This window comes from Petromyzon marinus, chromosome 23, assembly GCF_048934315.1.
Source record: "Petromyzon marinus isolate PM22_M1 ecotype Great Lakes invasive population chromosome 23, UKy_Petmar_22M1.pri1.0, whole genome shotgun sequence".
Classification (NCBI taxonomy): Eukaryota; Metazoa; Chordata; class Hyperoartia; order Petromyzontiformes; family Petromyzontidae; genus Petromyzon; species Petromyzon marinus.
In genome coordinates this window covers 12,116,055-12,134,696 of record NC_133689.1, presented here as the reverse complement: position 1 = coordinate 12,134,696, position 18,642 = coordinate 12,116,055, and the positions used below count along the sequence as shown (strand labels likewise).

Below are 18,642 nucleotides of genomic sequence, written 5' to 3'. Positions count from 1 at the left end.
TATCTGTGTATCTCTGTCTGTCTCTCTCTGTCTGTCTACCTCTCACTCGATCACAGCTTAACTTTCGAAGCGCACCAGATGATGGAGCTGCGGATGTCCATGGAGCTCCAGACGGTCCGTAGTGACGTGGACTACAACGTAGTCAACGTCATGGATATTTTTTACTTCCGGGGACACAAATGCATCGTAATGGAGCTTTTGAAGTACGGACACCACAAGCACCACCACCACCCACCACTCACTCACTCACCCATCCACCCACTCATCCACCCACCCACTCATCTACCTACTCATCCACCCATTCAACCACCCACTCACTCACCCACCCACATACTTGTTCAACTAACCCAAACACCCACTCACCCACCCACTGACTCACTCATTCACTCACCCATCCACCCACCCACTCATTCACCCACCCATCCACAACTCCCATAATCACACGCCCACTCACTCATCCACCCACCCACCCATTCACCCACCCACCCATTCACCCACACACCCACTTACCCATCCACACACCCACCCATCCACTTATGCATAATCTCACACAACCACTCACTCACTCACCCACTCACCCACCCATTCACCAACCCAGACACCCACTCATCCACACACCCACTTACCCACCCACTCACCCACCCATCCAATTATGCACCCACCCACCCTGTCACTCACTTACTCATGCACTCACCCATTAATTCACACACTCACCGACTCATCCACCCACCTACCCACCCACTCACTCATCCACTCACTCATTCACATACTCACCCACTCATCCACCCACCCAATACTACAACTACCCACCACCACCACCACCCACTCACTCACTCAACCACCCACTCACTCATCCAACCACCCACCAACTCATTCACTCATTCACCCACCCATCACTACCACCACCACTACCACCACACACCCACTCACTCACTCACTCAACCACCCAGTCATCCACCCACCGACTCACCCACTCACTCACCCACTCACCCATCCACTTATCCACCCACCCACTAATCCAGGAACTCACTCACCCACCCACTAATCCACCCACTCACTCACTCACCCACCCACCACCCACTACCCACTCATCCACTCACTCACCCACCCACCCACTCACCCACTCATCCACTCACCCACTAACTTACTCATGCACTCAGCCATTGGTCCACCCACTCACCTACTCATCCACCCACTCACTCATTCACCCACTCACTCATTCACGCACTCACCTACTCATTCACCCACCAAATACTACAACCACCACACACCCACTCACTCACCCACTATCACTCACCACCCACTCATCCATTCACTAACTCACTCACTCACCCACTCATCCACTCATCCACCCATTCACTCACCCACCCACCCACTCATTCACTTACTCATGCACTTACCCATTCATTCACCCACTCACCGACTCATCCACCCACCCACCCACTCACTCATCCACCCACTCACTCACTCATTCCCGCACTCACCCACTCATTCACCCACCCAATTCTACAACCACCACACACCCACTCACTCACCCACCACCACCACCACTCACTCACTCACTCAACCACCCACTCACTCATCTAACCACTCGCCAACTCATTCACTCATTCACCCACCCATCACTAACACCACCACCACCACCACACACCCACTCACTCACCCACCCAGTCATCCACCCACCCACCGACTCACCCACCCACCACCCACTCACTCACTCACCCACCCACCCACCACTACCACCACCACACGTCCACTCACTCACCCACCACCCACTGACTCACTCACCCACCTACCCACCCACCCACCACCATCACCACCCGCAGACCCTCAGACCCAGAGACACTTACAGAGACACCCACAGATACCCACAGAGACCCACAGAGACACCCATAGAGAATCAGAGACCCACAGAGAATCACAGACACTCACAGAGACCCACAGAGACCCACAGAGACAACCACACAGATAACCACAGAGACCCACAGAGACACCCATACAGACACCTACAGAGACCCACAGAGACACCCACAGAGACCCACAGAGACCCAGAGACCCACAGAGACCCACAGAGACACCCACAGAGACATCCACAGAGGCCCACAGAGACATCCACACAGACACCCACAGAAATCCACCGAGACCCACAGAGACAACCACACAGAGAACCACAGAGACCCACAGAGACACCCATAGAGACACCTACAGAGATCCACAGAGACACGCACAGAGACCCACAGAGACCCAGAGACCAACAGAGACCCACAGAGACACCCACAGAGACATCCACAGAGGCCCACAGAGACATCCACACAGACACCCACAGAAATCCACCGAGACCCTGACGTCACCTCACGTCGCTGCCGCTGTCTCCCCATCACAGGAAGAGCCTCCATCAGGTGCTCATAGATATGGGGGAGTGGCGCATCGACGAGGACGATTTGAAGTCGTACGCCAGGGGCATCGTCCGCTTCCTCGCCTACACCAAGTCCCGGGGCATCGTCCATGGGGACATCAAGCCGGTGAGTGGAGGGCACGCTGGGGGGACGCTGGAGGGACGCTGGTGGCATGCTGGGTGCATGCTGGGGGCACGCTGGGGGCACGATGGGGGCACACTGGGGGCACGGACACTCACTAAAACGCACCCCCATGCAGCCATCCACCCACACACCCACTCACTGACCAATCCATCCACTCACCCAGCCAACCACCCACACACCCATCCACCCACCCATCCACTCACCCACCCACTCACCCAACCATCCACCCACCCACTCATCCACCCACTCACCCATCCACTCATCCACCCATTCAACCAACCATCCACCCATCCATCCACCCACCCACCCACCCATCCACTCACCCATCCATCCATCAATCCATTAACCCATCCACCCAACCACCCACCAATCCACCACCCACCCATCCACTCACCCACCCATCCACCCATCCATCCACCCATCTACCCATCCACTCACCCACCCATCCATCCACCCACCCACCCACCCACCAGTCCACTCACCCATTCACCCAACTACCCACTCACCCACCCACCCATCCACCCATTCACTCAACCACCCATTCACCCATCCACCCACCCACCCACCCACCTTGATCCCGCTGAGTAGCATTAATCCTCTCTCTCTTTGTCTACCGCTCGCTCACCATCCAGGGCAATGTTCTCTTGAAGAACAATTCAAGCAGGGTGGTCAGAGTCACCGACTTCGGCTTCAGCTTCTTTGTGGACCAACAACGTGAGTGGTGACTCCCCCCACAGACCTTTACGTGGGCGTGGGTGTGTGTCTGGGTGGGTGGGTGTGTGTGTGTGTGGTGCCGAACGGCAACGCTGTGAATTGGCCTACCCCCCAGTGCCATGGGGGGAGGGCCAATTTAGATTGGCCTTTCCCTTCATGGCGGTTGTAACCACAACACCGGCCAAATAGCGGCTCTGGATGGGTGCGAGAGGCTGGTAACCCCTCCACCTTCAATTAATTACCACAAAAGTACGATTTTAAAAATGTAATTAAGCTTGTGCCGGAGGCCCCGGGGGGACAGGCGTCTATGACGTCTCCTGACCAAACCCCATTTCGCGGAGCCAGGAGACTGAATACTCACCCTCTGAGTTCCTCCAGAAACAACAAAAAGCCATTACAGATGGCCATGTGGAATGTACGAACGCTCACTCCCTCTGTCGGGAGCTGGACTGGTGGCGGAGGCACGTGAATGACGCTACTGGGCAGTTGGAGGCAGTCGCCCTCCAACCACAATGGAGCGCCGGGTGGATAAAGCACAGCAGGTTGGCACAGTAGGGGGCACAGGTGGGGCATTCAGCTAGTCGTCTCAGTCAGTCGACCCATGGCACCTGTGTCTGCCCCGTGACCTCCTGTCAGCGGGTGTTTGATACTTCACGTGACCTCAACATGAACATAGCCTGGCACAAGCGTCGTGGTGACATCAAAGCCACTCAGTAGCGAATGGCAGTTATTGTTGTATGTCCATGTGTGTGGGAGTCACACCCATCCACTCACCGACCCATCCATCCACCCACCCAACCATCCACTCATCCACCAACTCACCCACCCATCCTGATGCTGTCGTTGTCGTCCGCACAGCGTCGCTCATTGGAGGCACCCTCCCCTACATGGCCCCCGAGGTGGTTCTGGGCTACCCGGCCACCTGCGCCATGGACATGTGGTCCCTGGGCTGCACCGTCGCCAAGCTGGCCATCAGAAAGGAGCTCTTCGTCTCCGACATGGACAACGACCACGTGGCCTGCTGCATCGAGGTGACCGGGGCCTCTCGGGGAGGCACCAGCCGACTTGGCCCGGCCAGCCAGGCAGCCACCTATCCATCTACTCACTCACCTACCCACCCAATTAGCCACCCAGCCACCCACCCAGCCACCCACCCACCCACCCAGCCATCCACCCACCCACCCATCCACCCACTCACCCACCCAACCATCTAGCCACCCAGCCACCAACCCAACCAGAAACCCACCCACCGAGCCAGCCAAACACCTACCCTCCCACCCAGTCATCTACCCACCCACCCACCGAGCTATCCACCCACCCACCCAGTCACCCAGACACGCAGTTACCCATCCACCCAGTCACCCACTCAGCCACTTACCCAGCCATCCATCTACTCACCCACCCACTCATCTAGACATCCACCCACCCACCCAGCCATCCACTCATCCACCGAGTTATCCACCCACCCATCTAGTCACCCAGCCACGCAGTTACCAATCCACCCACTCACCCAATCATCCACCCACGAAGCCATCCACTCGTCCACCCACTCACTTACCCACCCATCTAGTCACCCAGCCACCTACCCACCCACCCATCTATCCACCCACCCACCCAACCATCCACCCACCCACCCACTCACCCACCCACCCACCCATCTGGTCACCCATCCACTCACCCACCGATCCACCCACTCACCCACACACCCACCCAAATAGTCACCCATCCACCCACTCACCCACCCATCCATCCATCCACCCACTCACCCACCCACCTTGTCACCCATCTACCCACTCACCCACCCATCCACCCACTCACCTACCACCCACCCATCTTGTCACCTATCCACCCAATCACCTACCCGTCCACCCACTCACCCACCCGCCTAGTCACCCATCCACCCTCTCATCCACTCACCCACCCATCCACCCACTCACCCATCCACCCACTCACCCACCTACCCATCTAGCCACCCAGCCACCCACCCAGCCACCCACCCACCCATCCACCCAGCCACCCACCCAACCAACCGGTCACCCACCCACCCATATAGTCACCCATCCACCCACTCACCCACCCATCCACCCACTCATCCACCCACCCACCGAGCTATGCACCCACCCACCCAGTCACCCAGACACGCAGTTACCCATCCACCCAGTCACCCACTCAGCCACTTACCCAGCCATCCATCTACTCACCCACCCACTCATCTAGACATCCACCCACCCAGCCATCCACCCACCCACCCAGTCATCCACTCACCCACCGAGTTATCCACCCACCCATCTAGTCACCCAGCCACGCAGTTACCGATCCACCCACTCACCCAATCAACCACCCACGAAGCCATCCACTCGTCCACCCACTCACTTACCCACCCATCTAGTCACCCAGCCACCTACCCACCCATCCACCTCGCCACCCACCCATCCATCCACCCACCCACCCACTCACCCACCAACCCACCCATCTGGTCACCCATCCACCCACTCACTCACCCACCTATCCACCCACTCACCCACACACCCACCCAAATAGTCACCCATCCACCCACTCACCCACCCATCCATCCATCCACCCACTCACCCACCCACCTTGTCACCCATCTACCCACTCACCCACCCATCCACCCACTCACCTACCACCCACCCATCTAGTCACCTATCCACCCAATCACCTACCCATCCACCCACTCACCCACCCGCCTAGTCACCCATCCACCCACTCATCCACTCACCCACCCATCCACCCACTCACCCATCCACCCACTCACCCACCCTCCTACCCATCTAGCCACCCAGCCACCCACCCAGCCACCCACCCACCCACCCAGCCACCCACCCACCCAATCAACCGGTCACCCACCCACCCATATAGTCACCCATCCACCCACTCACCCACCCATCCACCCACTCATCCACCCACCCACCCATCTAGTCACCCCTCCACCCACTCACCCACCCATCTACCCACTCACCCACCCACCCACATAGTTACCCATCCACCCACTCACCCACCCACCCATCGAGTCACCCATCCACCCACTTACCCAACCACACATCTAGCCACCCACCACACATCTAGCCACCCAGCCAATCACCCATCCACCCACTCACCTACCCACCTAGTTACCCATCCACCCACTCACCCACCCATCCACCCACTCACCCATCCACCCGCCCATCTAGTCAACCATCCACCCACCCATCCACACACTCACCCACCCAAATAGACACCCATCCACCCACTCACCCACCCATCCATCCATCCACCCACTCACCCACCCACCTTGTCACCCATCTACCCACTCACCCACCCATACACCCACTCACCCACCACCCACCCATCTAGTCACCTATCCACCCACTCACCTACCCATCCACCCACCCGCCTAGTCACCCATCCACCCACTCATCCACTCGCCCACCCACTCAACCCACCCACCTTCCCATCTAGCCACCCAGCCACCCACCCAGCCACCCACCCACCCATCCACCCAGCCACCTACCCATCCACCCACCCAACCAGTCACCCACCCACCCATCTAGTCACCCATCCACCCACTCATCCACCCATCCACCCACTCATCCACCCACCCACCCATCTAGTCACCCCTCCACCCACTCACACACCCACCCATCCACCCACTCACCCACCCACCCACCCACGTAGTTACCCATCCATCCACCCACTCACCCACCCACCCAATGAGTCACCCATCCACCCACTTACCCACCCACACATCTAGCCACCAAGCCACCCACCCATCCACCCACTCACCTACCCACCTAGTTACCCATCCACCCACTCACCCACCCATCCACCCACCCACCCACCCATCTAGTCACCCATCCACCAACGCACCCACCCATCTATCCACTTTACCAGCCTTGCAGCTGGAACAATAAACGTAGTTTAGTTTAAGTATGGGTCTTTGCGAGTATGGGTCTCTCCGAGTATGGGTCTCTACAAGTATGGGTCTCTACAAGTATGGGTCTCTGTGGGTTCATGTGGGTCTCTATGAGTCTGGGCCTCTGTGGATCCCTCTATGGGTCTCTGTGAGTTATCTGTGGGTCTATGGGTCTCTATGAGTATGAGTCTTTATGGGTGTTATATGAGCATGGGTCTCTTTGGGTCTCAGTGAGTCTCTGTGGGTCTTTTTGAGTATGGGTCTGTGAGGAGTCTCTGTGAGTCTCTATGAGTCTCTATGGGCCTCTCCATGGGTCTCTACGTGTATGGGTCTATATGTGTCTGTAGAACGTGATGATGATGACATCAGCCACTTGGTTAAGTTGCTGTCATTTGTGATGGCCAGGTCGCTTCTGAAAAAGAGCTACACAGGGGGCTTACCTGGTGTCTGTGTCTCTCTGTGTCTTTGTCTCTCTGCCTTGAAATGGTTGAGCAGATCCTGGGCATGCCTCCCAAACGAATGGTCGAGAAAGCTCCCTACAGGGCGTCTTACTTTGGTGAGTTTAAGGATGGTGGTCATGTGGTGATGATGATGATGATGATGGAGATGGTGGTGGTGGTAGTGCGGTGGTGGTGGTAGTGCAGTGGTGGAGGTACAGTGATGGTGGTGTGGTGGTGCTTTTATGATGGTGGAAAGAGTGGTGGTGCGGTGGTGGTGATGGAGTTGGCGTTGGTGGTGGTGATGGAGATGGTGGTGATGTTGGAGATGATGGTGGTGTTGATGGTCTGTCTCTATCCTGCAGACCCTTTCGGAAGGCCTCACTGGCCTTCCAGGTCGCGTCCCCCTGGAAGCGTTCCCCTGCACCACGTGCTGCAGGGATGTGGGGCGCAGCTCGTGAGCTTCGTGAAATGCTGCCTCCAGTGAGAACAAACTTAAACACACACACCACACACACTACAAACACACACCGCACACACACCACGCACACCACACACAGACGACATACACACCACACACACCACACACACACCACACACCAAATACATCACACACACCACAGACACACACACCACACCCACCCACCACACCCACCACCACACACACACACCTCACACACCACACACACACACCACACACACACCACACACACCACACACACCCACCAAACCCACCCAGCACACCCACGACACCCACCACACTCACCCCACCACACCCACCCAACCCCAACCACACCACGCACCCACCCCACCTACCCACACCACCCACCCCACTCACACCACACACAGATCACACACATCACACGTACACCACCCACACACACCCATCCACCCCACACAAACCCACACACCTGCCCAACCACCCCACATACCACAGACACACAAAGACAAAGGTCCCCCCAGTATAGCCTTAATAGACTGTAGGGGCAAGTGCTGTTTGCAAGCACCTACGACGGCCGGCACTGTAGCACACGAGTGGGTGGGTGGCCAGCAACTACGCCCGGCCGCCTTTGTCTCCCGAGTGGCGATGTTGCCTACACAGCAGGGTACTCATTTGAGGCTGAGTCGACCTAGGGGAGGAGGCCCATGTACGGGATCAGATAATCGCCATCACTGGCAGTGTTGGTGGCTGTGAGCGGGGATAGAAATCCGGGTCTCTGCCGGGTCTGTGGTAGCGTAGCATAGCGCTAACCACTGCACCACCGCTCCCCCCCACCCCTCTCCATGTCCCCCCCCCACCACCCCCCCTCTTCCGCCCCACCCCCACTCCTACCCCAGGTGGGAACCGGAACTGCGGATGACTCCGGATCAGGCGCTGGCTCACGGCTGGCTCAAGAGCAAGGATACCGCCACCACCCCCAGCTGGGACACCACCAGCACGGACACCCCCACCAGGGCCACTGCCACGCCCACCAGGGCCACCGCCACCCCCACCAGGGCCACCGCCACCCCCACCAGGGCCACCTCCACCCGCACCAAGGCCACTGCCACCCCCACAAGGGACACTGCCACCCCCACCAGGGCCACTGCCACGCCCACCAGGGCCACCGCCACCCCCACCAGGGCCACCGCCACCCCCACCAGGGCCACCTCCACCCGCACCAAGGCCACTGCCACCCCCACCAGGGACACTGCCACCCCCACCAGGGCCACCGCCACCCCCACCACGACCACTGCCACCCCCACCAGGGCCACCTCCACCCGCACCAAGGCCACTGCCACCCCCACCAGGGACACTGCCACCCCCACCAGGGCCACTGCCACCCCCACCAGGGCCACCGCCACCCCCAACAGGGCCACCGCCACCCCCACCACGGCCACCGCCACCCCCACCAGGGCCACTGCCACCCCCACCAGGGACACTGCCACCCCCACCAGGGCCACTGCCACCCCCACCAGGGCCACTGCTACCCCCACCAGGGACACCTTCACCCCCACCAGGGACACTGCCACCCCCACCAGGGACACTGCCACCCCCACCAGGGCCACTGCTACCCCCACCAGGGACACCTCCACCCCCACCAGGGACACCGCCACCCCCACCAGGGCCACCTCCACTCCCACCAGGGACACTGCCACCCCCACCAGGGACACTGCCACCCCCACCAGGGCCACTGCCACCCCCACCAGGGACACCGCCACCCTCACCAGGGCCACCGCCACCCCCACCAGGGACACTGCCACCCCCACCAGGGACACTGCCACCCCCACCAGGGCCACTGCCACCCCCACCAGGGACACCGCCACCCTCACCAGGGACACTGCCACCCCCACCAGGGACACTGCCACCCCCACCAGGGACACTGGCACTCCCTCCAGGGCCATTGCCACTTCCACCAGGGCCACCGCCACTCCCACCAGGGCCACTTCCACCCCCACCAGGGCCACCGCCACCCCCACCATGGCTACGGCCACCCCCATCAGGGCCACCGCCACTCCCACCAGGGCCACCGCCACTCCCACCAGGGCCACTGCCATCCCCACCAAGGGCACTGCCACTCCCACCAAGGCCACCGCCACCCGCACCAGGGCCAATGCCACCCCCACCAGGGCCACGGCCACCCCCACCAGGGCCACCGCCACCCGCACCAGGGCCACCGCCACTCCCACCAGGGCCACCGCCACCCGCACCAGGGCCACCGCCACCCCCACCAGGGCCACTGCCACCCGCCCCAGGGCCACTGCCACCCCCACCAGGGCCACTGCCACCCCCACCAGGGCCACTGCCACCCCCACCAGGGCCACCGCCACCCCCACCAGGGCCACTGCCACCCGCCCCCGGGCCACTGCCACCCGCCCCAGGGCCACTGCCACTCCCACCAGGGCCAACGCCACCCCCACCAGGGTCACTGCCACCCCCACCAGGGCCACTGCCACCCCCACCAGGGTCACTGCCACCCCCACCAGGACCACTGCCACCCCCACCAGGGCCACTGCCACCCCCACCAGGGCCACTGTCACCCCCACCAGGGCTACCGCCACTCCCACCAAGGCCACCGCCACCCCCACCAGGGACACTGCCACCCCCACCAAGGCCACTGCCACCCCCACCAGGGACACTGCCACCCCCACCAGAGCCAACGCCACCCCCATTAGGGCCACTGCCACTCCCACCAGGGCCACTGCCACCCCAACCAGCGAGGTCACCATCACCACCATCGGCAGGGCCATCTCCATGACCCTCAGGGTCCGCACCACCACCACCAGCACCACAGCCACCACCACCAGGGACACTGACACCCCCACCAGGGCCACTGCCACCCGCCCCAGGGCCACTGCCACTCTCACCAGGGCCAACGCCACCCCCACCAAGGCCACTGCCACCCCCACCAGGGCCACTGCCACCCCCACCAGGGCCAACGCCACCCCCACCAGGGCCACTGCCACCCGCCCCAGGGCCACTGCCACTCCCACCAGAGCCAACGCCACCCCCACCAAGGCCACTGCCACCCCCACCAGGGTCACTGCCACCCCCACCAGGGCCAACGCCACCCCCACCAGGGCTACTGCCACTCCCACCAGGGCCACCGCCACCCCCACCAGGGCACACGTCACCCTCCCCAGTGCCACTGCCACCCCCACCAGGGCCACTGCCACCCCCACCAGGGCCAATGCCACCCCCACCAGGGCCACTGTCACCCCCACCAGGGCTACCGCCACTCCCACCAAGGCCACCGCCACCCCCACCAGGGACACTGCCACCCCCACCAAGGCCACTGCCACCCCCACCAGGGACACTGCCACCCCCACCAGAGCCAACGCCACCCCCGTTAGGGCCACTGCCACTCCCACCAGGGCCACTGTCACCCCAACCAGCGAGGTCACCTTCACCACCATCGGCAAGGCCATCTCCATGACCCTCAGGGTCCACACCACCACCACCACCAGCACCACAGCCACCACCACCAGGATCACTGCCACCACCGGCAGGGCCCCCACCACCACCAGCGAGTCCACCACCACCACTGCTGGGGATCTGCAGGCCTCTAAAGCTGCCGAGCCACGGTGAGACTCTTACTGTGTGCTCAGTGCAGGGCTGAGATGTCAACTACCTCGCTTGGTACGCAGGAGATCGTGGGTTTGACCACGAACCTTAACGATACCTGCTGCTGTATATTTGGAGTCTGTGTCTCTCTCCCCGTGGTGATGTTAACTACCTCGCCTGTTACGCAGGAGGCCTTGGGTTCAATCCCGATCCCTGGCGATGCCTGCTGCTGTTGTATATTCTGAGTCTGCATCTCTCTCTCTATACCCGTGGAGATGTTAACTACCTTGCATGGTGCACAGGAGGTTGTGGGTTCGATCCCGACCCCTGACGATGCCTGCTGCTGCTTTTTATTTGGAGTCTGCATATCTCTTTTTCCCTGTAGAGATGTTAAATACCTCACTTGGTACGCAGGAGGTCGTGGGTTCCATCCCGACCCCTGACGATGCCTGCTGCTGCTGCTCTATATTTGGAGTCTGCGTCTCTCCCCCTGTGGTGGTCACTGTGTAAATTTTTCTCCAGGTACTCTGGGGTTTTCTCTCCACATTTTGAATCGACATCACCATGCGGTTACACTCTTTGGCTGCTGCTGTTAAATGGCCACTTGATAATGATATCAGCCACTTGGTTGAGCTGCTATTGCTTGTGATGGCCAGGGCCGCTTCTTAAAAAGAGCTACACAGCAGCTCAGTGGGAGCGTTACAGCTGGTAAAATAAAGTCGTAGTTTTAATCCGTTAGTTCACCCATGGGAGGATCTGGTGGTGGTGGTGGTGAAGACCGACTGCGACCTTCTGGCCGTAGTAGTGAGATGCTGAAGTGATGGTGCTGTGTTGCTGTGGTCCTGCTGTCTCCGCAGAGTTGAGACGGAGGAGAATCCCCTATCATCATCGTCATTCTCAGTGTTCGACCACATCTTTGGAGAGTGGTTGAAGGTTGTGGAGGAGGAGGTGAAGGAGGAGGAGGAGAAAGAGGGGGAGGAGACGGAGAAGGATGAGGACAAGGATAAGGAGGAGAAGGACAAAGATGGGAATCAGAAGGACAAAGATGGGAATGAGGAGGAGGGGGACAAAGATGGGAATGAGGAAAAGGACAAACATGAGGAGGAGGATACGACAGAGGTGAAGAAGACAAAGGAGATGGAAGAGGAGGAAGAGAAGACAGAAGAGGAGGAAGAGAAGATGGAGGAGAAGGTGGAGGAGGTGCAGCAGCCACAGGAGGAGAAGCGCATGGTGCTGTGGGGTGGCCAGGCCACGGCACAGTAGCGGGGTGGTGGTGGTGGAGTTGGTGCCAACCACCACCACGAACAGCACCACCAACTCACCATCCACCCAGCTACCCACCCTGTAATACCACACTCCCCACACACGCTCACCACACTCACCACACACACTCAACACACACACACTTCCGTAGGGAGCAGCTGTGGCAGAAGACTTAAGAGTGGACACCAGACATGGACTGGACACAGCTACTCTCACTGTACTCACCAAACGCTCACCCCACACTCAGCCCACCCAGGGCACCCCTTTACCCCAGACTCTAATCCATGCTGGTTTTCATCCGGTGGCAGTCCTCAAAGGAGGAGGACGAGGGAGTGGTGACCTCGCCACACGGTTTCCAGGACATGGGGGGTGGGAGGCCTGGTGCAGGCACTGGGGCGAGAATCCTGCCTAGGCCCGTTACGTGGTGTGTGTTAAACAATAGTAATATTTTATAATATATAGGGTCGTACGTAATGTCGAATATTGGCATGTTGTTACTATTGTAAATACATTGTAATTGTAAGGAGTATTGTTATGATAAGATAATTTTATACGAGTCTTGTTATTATACATAAAGTCACAAGGACATGAAATGTCGTTGCAGACGTGTTTTTGGGTTGGTGCCTTCGATTGTCAGTGCCGTGTGGGTCGGAGTTCATAATGGCCGTGTCACGCACCAACTCATCTACCCACCCACTCATTCACTCACCCACCCACTCATTCACTCACCCACCCACTTGTTCACTCACCCACCCACCCATTCGTCCACTCACCCACCTACCCACTCGTTCACTCACCCACCCACTCGTTCACTCACCCTCCCACGCATTCGTTCACTCAGCCATCCACCCACCCACCCAATTGTTAACAGCCACCCACTCGTTCACTCATACACCGACCCACTCACTCGTGCACTCACCCACCCACCCAACCACTCATTCACTCATCCACCCACCCACCCACCCACTCACTCTTTCAATCATCCACCCACTCGTTCACTCATCCACATGCCCAATCACGCGTTCACTCACCCACCTACCCACTCGTTCACTCACCCACCCACCCGCTCGTTGACTCACCCACCCACCCACTCGTTCACCAAACCCACTCGTTCACTCACCCACCCACCCAATTGTTCATTCGCCCACCCACTCGTTTTCTCACCCACCCACCCACTCGTTCACTCATTCACCCAATCGTTCACTCACCCACCCACTCATTCATTGATACACCTGCCAACTCACGCGTTCACTCACCCACCCACTCGTTGACTCACCCACCCACCCACTCGTTCACTCATCCAACCCACTCGTTCCCTCACACACTCGTTCACTCACCCAGCCACCCATTTACTCGTTCACTCACCCACCCACTCGTTCACTCACCCACTCGTTCACTCGCCCACCCACCCACACGTTCACTCGCCCACCCACCCACACGTTCACTCACCCAACCCACTCGTTGACTCTCCCACCCACCCACAAGTTCACTCACCCAACCCACTCGTTCACCCACCCACCCACACGTTCACTCACACACCCACCCATCCACTTGTTCATTCACCCACTCGTTCACTCACCCACCCACTAGTTCACTCAACCACCCACTCGTTCACTCACCCACCCACTCATTCACTCACCCAACCAATCATTCACTCACCCAACCACCCACTCATTCACTCACACACACCTACTCATTCTCTCACCCAACCACCCACCCACTCAGTCACCAATCCACTCATTCACTCACCCACCCATCCAGTCATTTCTACACCCACTCACTCACTCACCCACCAACTCACTCTATCACTCACCAACCCACCAACTCACTCTACTAGCCACCCACCCATTGCCTCTCCAAATCACTTTACCACCCACCCACCCAGTCACCGACCAACTCACTCTATCACCCATCCACTCAACAACCCACCAACTCACTCTATGACCCATTAACAACTCAGAGTGAGTTGGGTTTGTGGGTGGGTGGTAGAGTGAGTTGGTGGGTGGGTGTTAGAGTGAGGTAGGTCGATGATTGTGTGGGTTGTAGAGTTAGTTGGTGGGTGGGAAAGTGGGTGGGTGATAGAGTAAGTGGGTTGGTGTATGAGTGGTTGGATGATAGAATGAGTTGGTGGGTGAATAAGCGGGTGGGTGGTAGAGTGAGTTGGTGGGCTGGTGAGTGGGTGGGTGGTGGAGTGAGTCGGTGGTTGTATGGGTCGGTAGGTGGTCGAGTGAGTTGTTGGGTGGGGGATTGAACGAGTGACTGGGTGGGTGGAAGAGTGAACGAGTGGGTGGGTGGGTGAGTGAACGAGTGGGTGGGTGAGTGAACATTTGGGTGAATGAGTGAACGAGTAGGTGGGTGGGTGGGAGAGCGAGTGGGTGGGCGAATGAACACATGGGTGGGTGGGTGAGTGAGTGAACAAGTGGGTGGGTGTGTGAGTGAGTGAGTGAACGAGTGGGTGGGTGAGTGAACGAGTGATTGGGTGGGTGAGTGAATGAGTGGGTGGGTGGGTGAGTGAACGAGTTGATGGGTGGGTGAGTGAACGAGTGGGTGGGTGGTTGAGTGAACGAGTAGGTGGGTGGGTGGGTAAGTGAACGAGTAAGTGGGTGGATGAGTAAACGAGTGGGTGGGTGGGTGAGTGATCGAGTTAGTGGGTTAGTGAACGGGTGAGTGAGTGAGTGAGGGAACGAGTGGGTGGGTGGGTGGGTGAGTGAACGAGTGTGTGGTTGGGTGAGTGAACGCGTAGGTGTGTGTGTGAGTGAACGGGTGAGTGGGCAGGTGTATGAGTGAACGAGTGGTTAGGTGGATGAGTGAATAATTGGGTGGGTGAGTGAATGCGAAGTTTGGTGGGTGGGTGAGTGAACGAGTGAGTGGGTGGGTGTATGAGTGAACGAGTGGGTGGCTTTGTGAACAAGTCGGTGGGTAGGTGAGTGAACGAGTAAGTGGGTGGGATATTGAACGAGTGACTGGGTGGGTGAGTGAACGAGTGGGTGAGTGAACAAGTGGGTTGGTTGAGTGAATGTATGGGTGGGTGGGTGATTGAACGAGTGGGTGGGTGGTTGAGTGAACGAGTAGGTGGGTGGGTGAGTGAACGAGTGACTGGGTGGGTGAAAGAACGAGTGTGTGGTTGGGTGAGTGAATGCGATGGTGGGTGGATGAGTGAACGAGTAGGTGGGTGGGTGAGTGAACACGTGAGTGGGGAAGTGGTTGAGTGAACGAGTGGGTGAGTGAACAAGTGGGTGAGTGGGTGGGTGGGTGGGTGAGTGAACGAGTAGTGGGTGGCATATTTAACGAGTGACTGGGTGGGTGGGTGAGTGAACGAGTAGGTGGGTGGATGAGCGAACGAGTGTGTGGGTGGGTGAGTGAACGAGTAGGTGCGTGGGTGAGTGAACGATTGGGTGAGTGAGTGAACGATTAGGTGGATGAGTGAACGAGTTGGTGGGTGGGTGAATGAACACGTGAGTGGGCAGGCGGATGAGTGAACGAGTGAGTGAGTGATTGAATGAGTGGGTGGGTGAGTGAACGAGTAAGTGGGTGGCATATTGAACGAGTGACTGGGTGGGTAGGTGAGTGAACGAGTAGGTTCGTGGGTGAACGAGTGGGTGGGTGGGTGAGTGAACGAGTTGGTGGGTGGATGAGCGAACACGTGAGTGGGCAGGTGGATGAGTGAACGAGTGGGTGGGTGCGTGAGTAAACGAGAGAGTGAGTGATTGGACGGGTGGGTGGGTGGGTGAGATAACGAGTGGGTGGGTGCGTGAGTGAACAAATGAGTGAGTGAGTGATTGAACGAGTGGGTGGGTGGGTGAGTGAACGAGTTGGTGGGTTGGTGAGTGAACACGTGAGTGGGCAGGTGGATGAGTGAACGAGTGGGTGGTTGAGAGAACGAGTGGGTGGGTGGGTGAGTGAACGAATAGGTGGGTGGGTGAGTGAAAAAGGTGAGTGGGCAGGTGGATACGTGAACTAGTGGGTGGGTGAACGAGTGGGTTGGTTGTGTGAACGTGTGGGTGGGTGATTGAACGAGTAGGTGGGTGAGAGAACGAGAGGGTGGGTGAACGAGTAGGTGGGTGGGTGAGTGAACACGTGAGTGGGCAGGTGGATTAGTGAACGAGTAGGTGGGTGGATGAGTGAACACGTGAGTGGGCAAGTGGATGAGTGAACGAGTGGGTGGGTGCGTGAGTGAGTGCACCAGTGGGTGTAGGGTGAGTGAGTGCACGAGTGGGTGGGTGGATGAGTGAACGATTACGCGGCTGGGTGAGTGAACACGTGAGTGGGCAGGTGGGTGAGTGAACGAGTGGGTGAGTGGTTGGGTGGGTGAGTGAACGAGAAAGTGGGTGGCATATTGAACGAGTGACTGGGTGGGTGGGTGAGTGAACGAGTAGGTGGGTGGATGAGTGAACGAGGGGGTGGGTGGGTGAGTGAACGAGTGGGTTCGTGGGTGAGTGAACGATTGGGTGAGTGAGTGAACGATTGGCTAGGTGGGTGAGTGAACGAGTTGGTGGGTGGGTGAGTGAACACGTGAGTGGGCAGGTGGATGAGTGAACGAGTAGGTGGGTGCGTGAGTGAACGAGTGAGTGAGTGAGTGATTGAACGAGTGGGTGGGTGGGTGAGAGAACGAGTGGGTGGGTGAACGAGTAGGTGGGTGGGTGACTTAACACGTGAGTGGGCAGGTGGGTGAGTGAACGAGTGGGTGAGTGAACAAGTGGGTTGGTTGAGTGAATGTATGGGTGAGTGGGTGAGTTAACGAGTGGGTGGGTGGATGAGTGAACGAGTGGGTGGGTGAGTGAACGAGTAGGTGGGTGGGTGAGTGAACGAGCAATTGGGTGGATGAGTAAACGAGTGGGTGGGTGGGTGAGTGATCGAGTTGGTGGGTTACTGAACGGGTGAGTGAGTGAGGGAACGAGTAGGTGGGTGGGTGAGTGAACGAGTGACTGGGTGGGTGAATGAACGAGTGTGTGGTTGGGTGAGTGAACGAGTAGGTGTGTGTGAGAGCGAACGCGTGGGTGGGCGGGTGGATGAGTGAACGAGTGGGTGGCTGTGTGAACAAGTCGGAGGGTAGGTGAGTGAACGAGTAAGTGGGTGGGATATTGAACGAGTGACTGGGTGGGTGAGTGAGTGCACTAGTGGGTGTAGGGTGAGTGAGTGCACGAGTGGGTGGTTGGGTGAGTGAACGAGTAGGTGGGTGGGTGAGTGAACACTTGAGTGGGCAGGTGGGTGAGTGAACGATTGGGTGAGTGAACAAGTGGTTTGGTTGAGTGAATGTATGGGTGGGTGGGTGAATGACCGAGTGGGTGGGTGGATGAGTGAACGAGTAGGTGGGTGGGTGAGTGAACACGTGAGTGGGCAGGTGAATGGGTGAACTAGTGGGTGGGTGAACGAGTGGGTTGGTTGTGTGAACGTGTGGGTGGGTGATTGAACGAGTGGGTGGGTGGGTGAGAGAACGAGTGGGTGGGTGAACGAGTAGATGGGTGGGTGAGTGAACACGTGAGTGGGCAAGTGGATGTGTGAACGAGTGGGTGGGTGCGTGAGTGAACGAGTGAGTGAATGATTTAACGAGTGGGTGGGTGGGTGAGAGAACGAGTGGGTGGGTGAGTGAGTGTACGAGTGGGTGTAGTGTGAGTGAGTGCACGAGTGGGTGGGTGGATGAGTGAACTATTAGGTGGGTGGGTGAGTGAACACGTGAGTGGGCAGGTGGGTGAGTGAACGAGTGGGTGAGTGAACAAGTGGGTGAGTGGG

At 58.7% G+C, this 18,642-nt stretch overlaps 1 protein-coding gene across 1 annotated transcript; it reads left to right on the top strand.

Annotated features, from left to right (window-relative positions):
• The first annotated feature begins 14 nt into the window (after positions 1-14).
• Positions 15-13,505, top strand: LOC142925686 (uncharacterized). The gene is made up of 8 exons (XM_076069038.1): positions 15-203; positions 2,384-2,522; positions 3,173-3,254; positions 4,113-4,285; positions 7,663-7,723; positions 7,970-8,087; positions 8,943-11,669; positions 12,507-13,505. The coding sequence occupies exons 1-8, from the start codon at positions 79-81 to the stop codon at positions 12,910-12,912; spliced, it is 3,831 nt and encodes a 1,276-aa protein (XP_075925153.1). The 5' UTR covers positions 15-78; the 3' UTR covers positions 12,913-13,505.
• The last annotated feature ends 5,137 nt before the right edge of the window (positions 13,506-18,642 follow it).

Coding starts and splice junctions, on each gene's coding strand:
- LOC142925686 (XM_076069038.1), top strand. CDS start 79: ATGATGGAGCTGCGGATGTCCATGGAGCTCCAGACGGTCCGTAGTGAC. Junction 2,523..3,172: donor TCCATGGGGACATCAAGCCG/GTGAGTGGAGGG, acceptor CTCACCATCCAG/GGCAATGTTCTCTTGAAGAA. Junction 4,286..7,662: donor ACGTGGCCTGCTGCATCGAG/GTGACCGGGGCC, acceptor ATGGTTGAGCAG/ATCCTGGGCATGCCTCCCAA.